The sequence below is a fragment of the Ylistrum balloti genome, unplaced genomic scaffold, assembly GCF_031769215.1.
Source record: "Ylistrum balloti isolate Yb309-2 unplaced genomic scaffold, AGI_CSIRO_Ybal_v1 Utg370580, whole genome shotgun sequence".
Lineage (NCBI taxonomy): Eukaryota > Metazoa > Mollusca > Bivalvia > Pectinida > Pectinidae > Ylistrum > Ylistrum balloti.
This window is the reverse complement of record NW_026782361.1, coordinates 1,731,127-1,746,689: the sequence shown is the minus strand read 5'-3', so window position 1 is coordinate 1,746,689 and position 15,563 is coordinate 1,731,127. Positions and strand designations below refer to the sequence as shown.

Here is a 15,563-nt window from a genome sequence, read left to right as displayed (position 1 = left end):
AATGAAATTTTGATTCAAACTCAAGACCTTTGAAACGTGGACAAAATTTGAACAAAGAAATATTTATATTATGCTGAGCTGGACCTTACATGGAAGATAAGACCTCATGTTCCACAAGGGTTATAGTCTTCTACTTCATCAAAACCTGACAGGTAAATGTAACTGTGTAAATGTTGTGACAAACTGACTAATCTCCTCTTACAGCATTAACTACAGTCTATCAGAACAAAGTCAGACATGATATTTTAGGGACAGACAACAGTCTTATTATTGTGACGATATACAGATCTTCCCTTACACCTACCCTCACTATAATCTAGCTGGATATATTGTTTTATAAATGATTTTATCACACTGAATAGCCAACAAAAGGGGTGGGGACCATAGTCAGGTAACAGCTAAATAATACACAAGCAGGATTCTAGAATATGATCCAAGGCCTTGAATTTTATGATCAAGTTACCGATGTCAACCAGCCACTACAAATTTTTATAAAGAATCATTGTCATTCTGCCTTAATATTACACAATTAACATAACACTAAAGTCATGTGATAAAATCCAATGAGAACATTTTTTGTACTGACACCTTTAATTGTAAACCTGTAAAAAAAATGAAGCTGACAGAATATTACAGAAGCCATCTGTTAAAGTAGCCTAATTGTTTATACAGAACACCATGTGGCATTTCTTTCAATGTAAAAGGTTTAAAGAGTACCAATATTCAGACATAGCTTTAGGTACAACACAATAAAACACTGTCACGTGCCGTCTACAGCATAATCACCCCCTCCTCCAGCTCCTCGTTAAAGGTATAAATCTAGTTGGAACCATTTTTCTTCTTTTTTTCACATTTCCCCTGACATGATAGAGCTGTATATGTTTGTATGTTGTGTGTGTGACCTTTATAATATTGCTATGTAAAGTAAGCAGTGTCTGGCAGCTCCTCTCACAAATAAATTATATACCAAGTTTGGTATGAAGCCTTCACCTCTGTAACGTCATTTAAAGGTCATAAAACAATGTGTCATCTAAACCAAGAAAATGAGCTATTTATTTGTCAAAGGGCAATACTGGAGAAACATTTGTCCAGGTTTTCTTTCCTTCTGACATTAAAGTGTTTATTTTCACCAAGATTTCAATGTATCCTGAAACACATAAATTAAAAGCTTATATTTCAATTAACTTCCACATCAAACTTCAGCCTACCTTTTTTGATCCTGATGGCAAATGGGCTAAACAGGTAAAGTTATAGTAGTTTCTATGCAGCAGGACATGTCTGCTCCAATGCATACCAACATTTGCAAATTTACCTCCCATTACACTTCAGACAAGAAAATGATGCCTTATATTCAGCTTTCCCCAAATTAAAAAGAACAATACATAAATTACATAAAAATATCATATCCCCCTGGCTAGAGGTCATTATCCCTGATATAGAGGTCAAGATAAAATAATGGTTTGTGTCTGACATCTTGTCCAGCACTGTATCATACAGCGAGATACACCTGTGCCAAAGGGCTTACCTGGTAACGTGCCAAACATCAAAAGTCCTTAGTAACTTGTAACCTATACGGCTTGATTATACCAGGTAGAGATCAAAGACCATACTTGTTAAAGTACAGGTGAATTATGCAGAGAAGAACATCTCTGATTGCCGGAAGCTGGAACCTATACTTAAAGCCAGAGACAAAAAAAAATTGACAAAAAAGCTCTATTGCAAAAATTGCATGAACAACTTTTACACCTGGCAGCATGAGGTGAGGGAAAAACCTGTTCTTTAGCCAGAGAGACTTACCAGGTGAACCCTGGAGGAACCCAATACCAACGGGTCTAGTATACAACCACAGCATTCAAAATTTTCAACACTTCAGGATAATTAAGCAACAACATAAATATGCATTTGAAACAGAATCTCATATCTGATTTGATATATCGCAAGCAGAAAAACATTTGTCAATTACAAGTTAAAATATCTATTGTCTTCAAAGTTACTGAAATGAAATTTCCTTATAATGATTTTCAAAGAAATGCAGTGATAATTATGTACCTTACTTTTTTCAGACAGCACCAATACCATAAAAATGTCTATAACTGTGACTTTATACAGCAATACAGCATATGGAGGTCATCTGAAGTTGGATGCTGCAGTACCTAAATCAGCAAAAGGGTTTCGTGTAGCTGTTATCAGAGTCATATAGATGTCTGAGACGAAACCTTTCCAATGATTACAAAGTTATATGATGATTTCACACCATTAAGTTCTACCAGAACATATCCAGCGTTACTCAAATTACCTCCAAGGCCAAAAATTCAATTCCAAAATCAATCCAAATGGCATGAAACCTAGACTGCGTAGGCAACAGAGTACAGTATCCATGTATTATTCCAAACCAATCAGTTGTCCCAAGAGAGATTCGACCAATCATAAAGAGTGTTAGGAAAAGTGAAATATGGACCATATTCTGACGTAGTGTTGTTTCAACAATAATATTGACAGTTAAATCGTATCTGACAGGTTACAAGATTGTAAAACTTAACTCTGTTCCTGCATGCAAAAAATCTACTCTATCTTTTCCCCACAGAGCCTACATATCTTTCTCAGTCATGCATCCATCCAGTAATTACCTTATCATTTCTATGCCCTTTTTTTATTTCTTCATTTTTTAAAAAATAATTGTAAGGAATCAATAACTAGACTGATGATTTGTCCTCCCCTGCTCAGTTGCCCAATACACAACATGAGGCCCAACATTGCCTTGACGATGGTACACAGCTGTGCATGTTTTACTGCACACGATTATTGACTCAGTTGCTAACCAACCATAATGTCATAAAAAAATATTTGACAGGAAGTTGAATTGAATAACCAAGAAATCAAACAATGAAATATCATGAAGCCTATTTTTTTTATGTTCGTCAATAACACTTCAATCTTGCTTCCTACAATAAAAACTAATTCATCAATGATTTTTTTTTTAATCATTTATCTGTATCAGTATCCCGTTTTGTTTTGACCCAGTTTCCCTCTATGGATGAGTCAAGTCTAATCTCTCTTCACATATTCCCTGGGGAAAAGATCTACACTTGAAATGCAATTACCAAAATGTTCTTTTTAAACAATGTCTATTTACATATAGTGTGAGTTAATTTGATAAACACAGATGCTATATTGCTATTTTGCAGCAATATTGATAAAGATAAATTTCCATATCTATTAAACCTGTTACCTGACAAAAAAATAGTTCTCCAAGGATTTCAATATTTATCTTGAGAAAATTAGTTAATGTTCCAATGAATATAGTTACGTGAACAATAACAGTCCAACCCTACTTCTGTCAAGATCAGTTTTATAGTCATTCAAGATGAAATCTATCTGCTGGAACTCAAGGGCTTATCTGTTTGACTGAAGAGTCATTCATTCAGAAACTTACTTCACTTAAAAAAAAAAAAAGTTTGATTTGCTAGGGTATATAAAGAGGTGCCTTTGGGAGTGTGGTTGATCTAGCAGAACTGATAAGGATCTAGGAGGATCTCTCTAGACATGTTGGCTGTCAGTTGTTCAACAGGTGTATGGAGGTGTGTAATGACCTTAGTCATACATTACCAGATTATGAAATGATCGTTAAACTTCAAAATGTTTCCATAAATTGCTGGTAAAACATCAACCCCATTAAATATATATGAGGATCAATCTTGTGGTTGGTTTGATGCTAAACAGTCTCCTGGGGTAGCCATCCTTGGTAGAAGTTTGTAAAGAAGTCAGTGGTGTGTGTATAATATAGTGATACAGACAATGTGTGACATCACAACCACCTCCACATCACTACCTGACAAACTGTGACAGTGAATATGATTACAAGGGAGTAGTACAAGGCCTCAACATACAGCATACCATATGTACATGGTGCATCTCCTACACAACCATTATCATATCAGTCACCTGACTCCCAATCAGTAACACTCAACACACTACTGCTATACAAATACCTTACTATTTTGTAAAGATAGCTCCCACCAATAAATGACCCTTTAATATGACCTTCACCTAGCAACTCCAACAATAACCTGACCTTGAGCTGATAAAGAAATCTATTGTATATCTTTGACCCCTGGTCTTAAAAGCCTTCACCTAATAATCATTGGTCTTATACATATGTTATGTCAATGCTATCGTTTAATATGATATTCAATGACCTTTGAACCCTATGTAATCTTATTTGAAGTCTGTTTGAATCTTAACACAATACAGCACTTATTTAGCTGTCCTTGCCTTCAGAAGAGTTTGTTTTCAATAATAATCATAACGCAGAAGGCGCTAAGTAAACACATCGAAGATGATTCATAAATTTTACCATACATTGAAAAGAATTAATAAGAGAACTCATTGTGATGTGTGAAAGTTTTGCTATAGACAGGAAACGACCATTACTGACTGTACCACTGTTCACAGAACAATGATACCAAGGTCTGGCCATGTTACATCATATTTCCTTGACTTCAGTCTGTGGGAAATCTGAACACACGATCATCCCTGACATTTAACGGCTTTTATATCGCAGTCATGACACTGTTTTTCCTATATTTTGAACACAAAAAAGCAATGTCAGATCATAACTCAGAGCCATTTCTCACAGAAAAGAATTTGGCTCTACAGTGGAGCTCCAAACACATTCGGCAATACATTTCACACTGGCTTGGCTCTAACAAGCACAAGATGCCAACAAGCATTACCATAAAACATGTGTTTCTTTCACTGAAACACCAAGTCTGAAAACATATATGAACAAACATGATAACAAAATTGACAATTTTCATAAAAACCAGCTACAAGATTATTCTAGACGGAATTTTGAAAATTTATGTAAAAAGCAACATCTAGGTATGTCCCATACCTGCATAAATTAAATTTGTTATACATTCAAACTTTTGGGCTTGGCAGCTGTACAGCATATCGTGAAGTCGAACACATTAATATTAGGTATAATGCCTATCGTTCCAGGTGTGTCGTGTATGTCTTTTGTTAATTTCAGAATTACCATAATAAGATATGTAGGAGTGTCTAGTATCACAGAACACTTAAGATCATGGCACACTCAGATTATATGTTATATCTTCTTAAGTGTAGTTATGTAGATTTTGTTCTGTATCTAACTAAATATAAAATGTTTCCATATTTCATTTATACAAATTCACAATTTTATGAAAAAGTTTGTGTTGAATTAAATGAAAGGGGCATGAAGAAAACATCTAAGACATATTTGACAAATTGATTTCCTTTTAAGACTGGCTAATTTTGACCTTGATAAGACTGGGGTTATCACATCATACCCTTTATCTAAGATACTGTTACAGTGACATTGTGCAATACCATATAATAAGATATGGAGTAAAATCATCAATGAAAACAGGAAGTAGAAATGATCATACATTTTATTCTTGTGGTGTTGACTTCAGACATCAGAAAATGTATGATCCCCTTTAACAGACAAAACACTTTCAGCAGAACATATACAAACTGTGTCCTGTTTAAAGCTGTGCTTACTTGACCTTACTTATATTACTTCTGACAAGGGATAATGACCTTAGACCCATAAAACTGATTATGACAGGGATGTACGAACACCTTATTTACCTGACCAGGTGTATGACCTATAATCATATTTACCTACTTTCCGACAATCCAAAACAACAGATGATGGATTATGAATTTGTAAAAAATAAAAAGAAGACACAGAATAAAACAAAGAAACTTTGAAGAAACTATAGCATTTTTTTAATAACATGATTTGAAATATGTCATCAACATAACCTGGTTATCTCCCATGATAAAATCAACTTTGCATGATTTGTGAAATAAAAACAATATACTCCTGTCTTCAATGCAGACAAGCATATTTTTACAAGTCAGGGAGTTGTCAGTATAGAATCAGGAACGTTGTAAGTGTAGAATCAGAAACGTTGTAAGTGTAGAATCAGGAACATTGTAAGTGTAGAATCAGGAACATTGTATGTGTAGAATCAGAAACGTTGTAAGTGTAGAATCAGGAACATTGTAAGTGTAGAATCAGGAACATTGTATGTGTAGAATCAGGAGTGTTGTAAATGTAGAATCAGGAACATTGTAAGTGTAGAATCAGGAACATTGTAAGTGTAGAATCAGGAACATTGTAAGTGTAGAATCAGGAACATTGTATGTGTAGAATCAGGAACATTGTAAGTGTAGAATCAGGAACATTGTAAGTGTAGAATCAGGAACATTGTAAGTGTAGAATCAGGAACATTGTATGTGTAGAATCAGGAACGTTTTAAGTGTAGAATCAGGAACATTGTATGTGTAGAATCAGGAACATTGTATGTGTAGAATCAGGAACGTTTTAAGTGTAGAATCAGGAACGTTGTAAGTGTAGAATCAGGAACATTGTAAGTGTAGAATCAGGAACATTGTATGTGTAGAATCAGGTGCAAAGTGTGTTTACATTTAAAATCCAAACAATTTTGAGGGAATTATTAAATGGCTATCTCTAGACAGTTGGGTGGATAAGCAAAAGATTTCCAGCTCACTTAAATCTGAAGGTCCCCCAAAGATAACACCAACTGCCACATTCCAATGCACTTGTGAAAAATCTATCTAAATTCTATTTTAAACCCAGACAGACAAAAACTTAAAACTTAGAATTTCTTTGATTCCAATGCATTTATGTAGCCAAAAAGTTTATTTTTCAGTTTTGTGCCAGATCTAAGGATTTCAATTACCATTTTATCTGTATAGATAAAATTCTGGAAAGATTTTAGTTTTCTGCAGATGTACAAGACTGATAAATTTCAAGTTGATAGTTTTAATTAAAGCCAAAAAAACATGATTTGTTGTTGAACTTTATCTGTGTTGAATTAACAATCTACTGCCATAAAGACTTGGAATAAATCATCACGAGCCAATCTGACAAATTTTATTTTTAACGACCACAGCTTGTTTAATTTTATTGGGAAAAGTTTTGAACCCCATCATATCAAATATGTATGATGTGCCTTAATCAGATCCAAGCACCACTAAATCAAAATCTCTCACAAAACACACAAAACTGATAAGTTTATTACCATACAAATTGTACACAAAGGCAAACTAGCATTAAATTTCAATTTGACTGGCGGTTAGGATAAGGCAACTATCTTGACCAATAAATACACCTGGGCTAGTATCCTAACACGACACTTGTACCGTCCTCCACAGATTCCTGGGTACAAAGTAACAAGTTGATCTACACTAAGTTGACACAAAGCAGTATGTTCTGTCCCTCAAACTACCTGGGTATATTATTATTATCAAACCTCTCAGTGGGCTACATATTACTGACAGTCAAAATGTGACATATGTATTGTGGATTTCTTCCTCAAGGCTTCAAATTACTGGGTCCATTATGGACCAACACTCAATCACAAAGGCCAGCCCAGACCTCCTCACAATGGAAGGCTCATCTGTCATATCACTGTATACTGGCAAAAATATCACTCACGACACTTGACCCTTATCTCTGTTTAGATATCCAATGAAGGCGTTGTCCTATTGCTTTTCTTAAAATCTGGACAAAATTCAATATACTCTCAAGTTTTACTAGATGAGATAACATTCCCTCTAAATCACTCACTTTCTAAATGACAGGTATCACATCCTGACGTTTCTCTCTAAACAACCGGCATATTATGTAACCAACACTGGGAGAAATCAGCAAAGAATTTATATTCTGCAACTAAAATTTACATTTACAGAAATGTTTGTTTCAAAGCACTATGCTGAAGCCAAACAAAACTGACCATAGTGACCAAAACATATGAAAGAATAACATTTTTCTGAACATTTTCTTCAGGCTGGTAATGTCAATCGAATAATGTTAAACAGTCTAGCCGAATCCACAACAGTACATTACCATCTTGTGCACTTCTTTCTATAATCTGTTTACAATCTTATTACATGATTATAGTACAGCTTAATAAGTTGGTTGATTCCTTACCAACTCATACACTATGTACGTCCATGCTAGTATGCTTTAAACTGGTCACTTGTCTGTGTAGTTGTCAAAACATCACACTTAAATCTTCTACTAGTTGTGTTATATGAACTGTATGGTCTTGAATGTACTTTTACATTCATCATCTGTTGTATTAATTGCATCACATTGTGATATAACAATATAACAATTAATGGATACAAACATCTCTTTAATCTGTCTCGTCATCTATCTAAAACACAAATGTAATGACATAGCCTAACGATATGTGACCCAACAGCCCCTTTTTTTTTTTAAATGAAAAAAAAAAGGTTTACCAATGATAAAAACTAAAATAAAAACCCTGTTTCATCCTAAAGTGCTTATACCTGGCAGGATTATTGAGGCAGATTTATGTCCCTGTGATGAAAATGAGGCAAAATTTTTATGCTCTGATTTTGCTAATAGGTTTGCCTGAAGGGTAGCGTGTGATCTGTGGTAAGATCTGACAGAATAAAACACTATCTGTGTGACATCTGTTTGGAGGTAGTTCTGAAGGACAGATGACATACAGAAACTGTCCTTAGATGACCCGAGAACAGCTGTTGCTCCTTTCACTTCCTAAAAACATCTCACTACATCATCTAAAACATTGGCGCAATGAATGACATTCAACTGTTGGAGCAATTCAAGTTTATGGCTATAATGATAATAGATTTTAAAATTTTGAATTAACCTTAGTTTTATATGCAAACTACGGTGATGGAACAACTTTACTGATAAAATGTTTCACTTGCATTTTTGTTATGTATAATTAGTGTAGGTTGCATGTTTCTATTTTTTATTTTGTAACTCACAGAACAAAATCTTTTGTCATCCTGTGTTCCTCAAAGTTAAAGTTTCCTATCTCTGTAATCTATGTCATTCAGACTCTTTATGACTTTACAAGATATCTTGTTTGATGACCATGTAACTTGTCAAGATGAAGTCTCGTGTATTGACTTCAGATTCTTGTTAATGTGGGCTGTAGAGTACTTTGTCATCTAATCTGCATCTGTGAGACACTTGCCATCTTTTGTATCTGAATCACACAGAAGCTTGTCGTTCCTCTTAGTGGAAGCTAGACGTCGCATGTATGTCTAAGTGTTACTACCTCACCAACCTCATTACATTTATCTTTAACCTGCTTACAAATAGCTGTGAGTTGAAAGTATAACTACCTGATGATCCAGCAAGAAAGTCAATTAATCATCTGATTAGCTGCAGTCTGCATTATGAACTGAGTCATATTCTGACAGGTCTGGGAGTTCCGATTAAGACATGGACGCATGCAGGATCAACCTTAAAGACAGGCTTTAACAGAGCAAATCTGTTTGATAGATAACCTAATGTCTTTCAGATACTGACATGGGTCACAAAGACATCAAGTAGAGTTACTGATAGAAAGAGAAAGTGATGGTTTTTCTTCCTGAGTTTTACAAAAGTCTGTGCTTTTATCTACTGGGAACATAAAGAGGAATTTCTGAAAGATGGGGTAAACACAGCATGAAAGTAAATTATGTTCAAGTGTATTTTTCACGGATAATGTGTGCTTATCCATAATCCATTTCTGCCATTATTGAAACAGGATGTATATTTCCTTAGATGTAGGTTGCAAGCTGTTGCCTTAAACTAAATTTCTAAAGAATATAAAATTCCTTAGAATAAATTTGATATGAATTATGCAAATGTATACTTAAAAACAACGACCAGATACTCGGATTTCTTTCTGATTACGTTATGAAACCTCAACAATATGAATTGTGTTATTGGCCCTAGAGTTTTCCTAGATCTAAAACATTTGCATCATTATCAATACGAAACATGAAACTGTTCATATTATAAAGGAGTAGTTATAAAATGTGTGTTAGGATGGGTTAAACATGATATCAAATGTCAATGTATACATTGGGAGTCTTCCCACAGGTGTGTGCCTATCTACTCCGCACCTGGAATTAGAAGTCCATACCTGAGCCTGCTGATTAGTTACCTGACAGGTATATTTATTACGATTTACATCAAGTGATTACAGCCACTAACCTGCCTGTCTTAGTGTGGTTTTATATACCATCTTGTGACTTGAGTTCCACAAGTTCACCTCAAGGCCAGCTACTCCTTAATATCGTATGTATTAAGTTGTCTTTTTTTCTTGATGGTTCAAATTTCCATGTATTGACAAAAGCTCTAACTAAAAGGAATATACTCTCATTGATGGCACGAAACAAACTCCATTAGTTTTATTTCATAGGTAACTACTTTTCAACTAATAATTATCCCATCCTCAAATATGGCAGAAGAGAGAACACAATGAATCTAACTACCCTAATACCCATACAGCTTTGTATCTGTTACCAGTAAAGGGACAGGTAACAGTTGGTGATTGGGATCTATCCATATATTCAGAAAATGCTGAATATCTCAAAACAAATTGTACTAACCATTTTGCCCATATCGAAGCTTGAATTTGATGTTCGACTGTTATCCAGAGTTACATCCCCTGTTTCATGCATCCCTGTCAACAGTTTCAATCGGTTGCCAGGAGCTATGCCCTGTTTTCCACGGAAGGAGCACAGCCACCATCCTTCCAGTCCACCAGTGTCTTGTTCAAGCACAGTTAGGATATCACCTCGACGAAACGCCACCTCATCTGGTGTTTCCGCATAGTTGTCATAAACAGCCTTCGCCAATGTCTGTAACGTTAAAATAAGGAGAGTCAAATAATGAACTATATGTACAACTGATGATACTGCAAATTGTAAAATATAAAGCAGAAGTGAAAACAGTAGAGTCAGTCTAATCCATAATGTGGTTAAGTTTGTTTATACATGTATTATAAAATATTGCATGATTTATGTTGTGTTTGGTATAATGCAGTTGACGAGTGGGTATTTCTACAGTAGTGTAAAATGTATAATTAGTGACTGAAAGGAAAATTAGACATCAAATTTATTTCATTGAAATGTGTATCAGGATGACAATACACACATTTTTCTTAAACTGTACATTTAGAAACTGAAGTCTGTTTGGATACGGATATTGTTAAGTCCAAGTAACAGGAAATTAGAATATGGTATAAATGTGTGGTAACTTATCTAATGATAATAATGTAAAGAGATTCTGCTACAGCATAACATTTTAACAGCATCAGCTGCAGACAATAGAGAGGAAGAGACTGGAAGTTGAGCGGAAGGAAGAGGAACAATAATATATATATAGGAAAAGTAAAAAGTATGAGGGATGACCAGAGAAATGAGATTCAGGGGAGGGAAGGGTACTAGGTAGAAAGTTAGAAGACATGTATTGGCAGGAAGTGTAAGAGGGAGTAGATGGGGGATAAAGGGGAGGGGATAATGAGGTGGAATGGGAGGTTAGTAGATGTTGGGTGTAAATGAAGATGATGACAAGTGGAAATTGTATGGTGTGCTTGGTGGTATAGTTACATCATTTTGTAAATGTGGCATTGCTGCCAAAAATAACCACATTCTACACTGTTTTTTTACGCAAGTTTTTTTTCTCTTACGACACATGCATGCATATACTCCTATCTACATGTAAGTACAATAGGATGCCCCACAGACAGTAGTTTGATTATTGTACATATACCACTGGTTACAGTTATGTATCTTGTGATATAGAGACTAAGTGAAGAGTGCATTTGCCATCACCTGGACTCTACTTGGAGGCTAACTAAATATTAGTATTTCTGACCTAACTCAGCTGGCCAGGGGGTATACAAATATTGGTGTTGTTGACTAAATAATTAGTTCAGCTTTTCTAATATCTGCTCCCCTTATCACTGATGGAGGGGCCACAGGAGACCTTCCAGGTCCTTGGATGGGGTCCACAGAGAATTTATCACAGACACAGATAACTTATGTAGATTGGGCCTTAAGGTCAGCAAGGGTCTGGAGGAGTGGGAATAGCCATATGGTTATAAATACCCTCTGAGGAATATTTACTCTAACCCTGCTGTAAGCAAAATAATTAATTTTATTATACAAGGAAATCTATACCATAAGTAACCTGTGATCTAACGGAATCAATAATGATTCACAGGACATAGTGTGGACAACACCATAGGAGTCATGTGACCAACACCAGGTCGTCACATAAGGTCATATTACAGTGATTTTACCTATGTCCGGAGTCTTATAACTGTCTTAACTAACTTACATATACCTGAGTAGTATATAAACTTATACATATTGTAATAACATTAATTACCACTTAGTCCCTGTAGTAGTGATTCATTATGACAAAAGTTCATGTGATTCCATTTCCATAAGGATTGGGGTTTAGACAATTTTCTGATGACAAACCTTATGAGAAAATTCAGAACCATTTGTAATTGCTTAAAAAAAATTTACTTATATAAGATGTAATGTAAGTTGGCTGCTCCATGTACCAATAGTAATCAGAGTATTGCCAATAATCTAACCAAGATATGACAAGAAGTGAATGATATAATCACAGTATAATAAAAAGAACTATTACACCAATGTTTAACTTATAGACATAAAGCTCCACTCTCAAAGGGAATGATCACATACTTAGTTACACACCAAATCAGTTCAAGTGGTAATTCAATTTGTGGGGTATGTAGAAAAAGTGGTTTTAATTATCCCCTCAGACTGGCAGCGTATTCTGTGTATAGATCTCCCACTACTAGGAGCTTCACCATTAATTGGATCAAATCCATACACCATAAAATCCAGTCATTTTACAATTATCTTATTATAAGTTAACTTGATAGCATAAAAACAGTAAAAAGGCTTTCGTATCAACTGCCTCTCTGGAGCCATGCGAGGGACAAGCCAGTCAAGGGACTTTCAGACACAACTGACAGCTTTAATTTTGTATAATGGAATTAATTTATAAAGGTGCCAGTTAGTCTTCAAAAATAAAAACAAAAACTTACTCCTTGAAATTACAAAAAGAAAAAAAAAACCTTGACAATCATCAACTTGTTAAATCATTTTAAGAAAGGATATATATTGCTTTATAATCTTGGGATCAGTTCCAACATTTTACTAATTATCTACAAACATATATGTAACAGTAAAGAGTCTGTTGACTGTTATATACATCAGCCTTCTATTTTTGTGTGGTTGCACTACAAGAAATGTCAATCATTTAATAAGGTGTATGAGGGAGGTGAATGCAATGCTCTATATTAGACTTACTAAGCACTCGGTGTAGTGCCAATGCATAATGATTTGAGTACACTCCAAGTTAAATAGACATCCTATACACTGCTAACCTTAACACAGATTTACATACAACAAGGAAGCCTGATTATTATACAAGTTTTTTTTATTGATATCGATGACATACTGTTGTAAATCTCCAACAGATACTCTGAAATCTACCCATAACTTCCCTGTCTCATCATCAGTTTAACAATAAGGACTTCCAAAAATACCAAAGGGAATCGTAAATTTGTCATCATTACTGACATTTTCCTGATCTTTTTTATCCAAAGTCTGAAAATATCCTAACAAAAGCATAAATCTTCAGGACAGTTTGATTATACTTATCAGAGAGTGTAGAGTTCTTATCTACTACACAGAATGTGTGGTAAGGCCTCCTATATATACAGGAAGTGAATTATTGTGGCAAGGACAATCCGAAACCTTCAAAACTTGTCAGCTTAATAAAATCTTAATATAAAAACAAAGAATTATCAAAATGCATCCTGATACCAATAACTTCAGGAATTTAAAGTAAAACTTTTAGATAAATTTGTGGAGAAAAAAAATCTAAATTTTAATAAGAGGAAACTATTTTTGAAACCTAATTTAATAAATGTATCTTGAAATATTCATCAAATCTAATATCTAAATTATTAAATTTTACAGATGAAATATTACTTTGATAACCCAAAACGGCATTTTTTCTTATATGCTTCATATGTTATTTCATAAATTTCAATTTCAAAATATGAAATAGATCCATGAAGCTAACTAGGATATGATCTTTGACCTGGCCTAGATCTAATTAGGGATAGATAACAGTGACAAGTCCTATCAAACCCACATCTGTTTCACTGCAGAATGATAGAAAACAGGCTAAGTGGAAAAATTATGTATAATAATCTGTATCAGCTTGAAATAGAATAATATAATTATCAAAATATCTAAATGATGAATGACACCAGTGACAAAATGATACTATTACTTTCTGATCTACAACAAGATAAGCAGGAAAGTTGAAAATTGTCTGTGTCAGGATAAAATAGTGGGCTGCTATCAAAATACAAATATTAAAATTTGGTATGCTAATGAATCTGTTATGTAGTTAATGAAATGTATTGTATACATTATTTGGATGAATTATGATATTAATTTTCAATTTATGTGCCATCCCAGGATATGTTTGAAAACCTAGAAAAGTTGGGATAAAAGAGCATGATTCACGCAGAAGCCAAGATATAACAATGACTTTCATTGGTGAGACAACTCGTAGAAATAGGACAAATCAATGAGAGGATAAACCTGTAACCAACTAACTAGTCAACCAACCAATCCAAGTCAACCAACTAACCAACCAACCAACCAATCCAAGTCAACCAACTAACCAGTCCACCAACCAATCCAAGTCAACCAACTAACCAGTCAACCAACCAATCCAAGTCAACCAACTAACCATTAACCTATCAACCAACCAATCCAAGTCAACCAACTAACCAGTCAACCAACCAATCCAAGTCAACCAACTAACCACTAACCAATCAACCAACCAATCCTAGTCAACCAACTAACCAGTCAACCAACCAATCCATGTCAACCAACTAACCAGTCAACCAACCAATCCATGTCAACCAACTAACCAGTCAACCAACCAATCCATGTCAACCAACTAACCTATCAACCAACCAATCCATGTCAACCAACTAACCTATCAACCAACCAATCCAAGTCAACCAACTAACCAGTCAACCAACCAATCCAAGTCAACCAACTAACCACTAACCAATCAACCAACCAATCCTAGTCAACCAACTAACCAGTCAACCAACCAATCCAAGTCAACCAACTAACCACTAACCAGTCAACCAACCAATCCTAGTCAACCAACTAACCAGTCAACCAACCAATCCAAGTCAACCAACTAACCAGTCAACCAACCAATCCATGTCAACCAACTAACCAATCAACCAACCAATCCAAGTCAACCAACTAACCAGTCAACCAACCAATCCATGTCAACCAACTAACCAGTCAACCAACCAATCCAAGTCAACCAACTAACCAACCAACCAACCAATCCATGTCAACCAACTAACCAGTCAACCAACCAATCCATGTCAACCAACTAACCTATCAACCAACCAATCCATGTCAACCAACTAACCTATCAACCAACCAATCCAAGTCAACCAACTAACCACTAACCTATCAACCAACCAATCCAAGTCAACCAACTAACCAGTCAACCAACCAATCCAAGTCAACCAACTAACCACTAACCAATCAACCAACCAATCCAAGTCAACCAACTAACCAGTCAACCAACCAATCCAAGTCAACCAACTAACCAC

The 15,563-nt window shown here is 35.0% G+C and overlaps 1 protein-coding gene across 3 annotated transcripts in view; it reads right to left on the bottom strand.

Moving 5' to 3' along the window:
- LOC132556589 (breast cancer anti-estrogen resistance protein 1-like) overlaps nucleotides 1-15,563 on the bottom strand; it is a 65,141-nt gene that overhangs the window by 17,719 nt on the left and 31,859 nt on the right. For all 3 annotated transcript variants that reach the window (XM_060221008.1, XM_060221007.1, XM_060221009.1), the window contains exon 2: nucleotides 10,462-10,713. In XM_060221008.1, coding sequence (XP_060076991.1) covers nucleotides 10,462-10,713 — 252 coding nt within the window. The remainder of the gene's footprint in view (nucleotides 1-10,461; nucleotides 10,714-15,563) is intronic.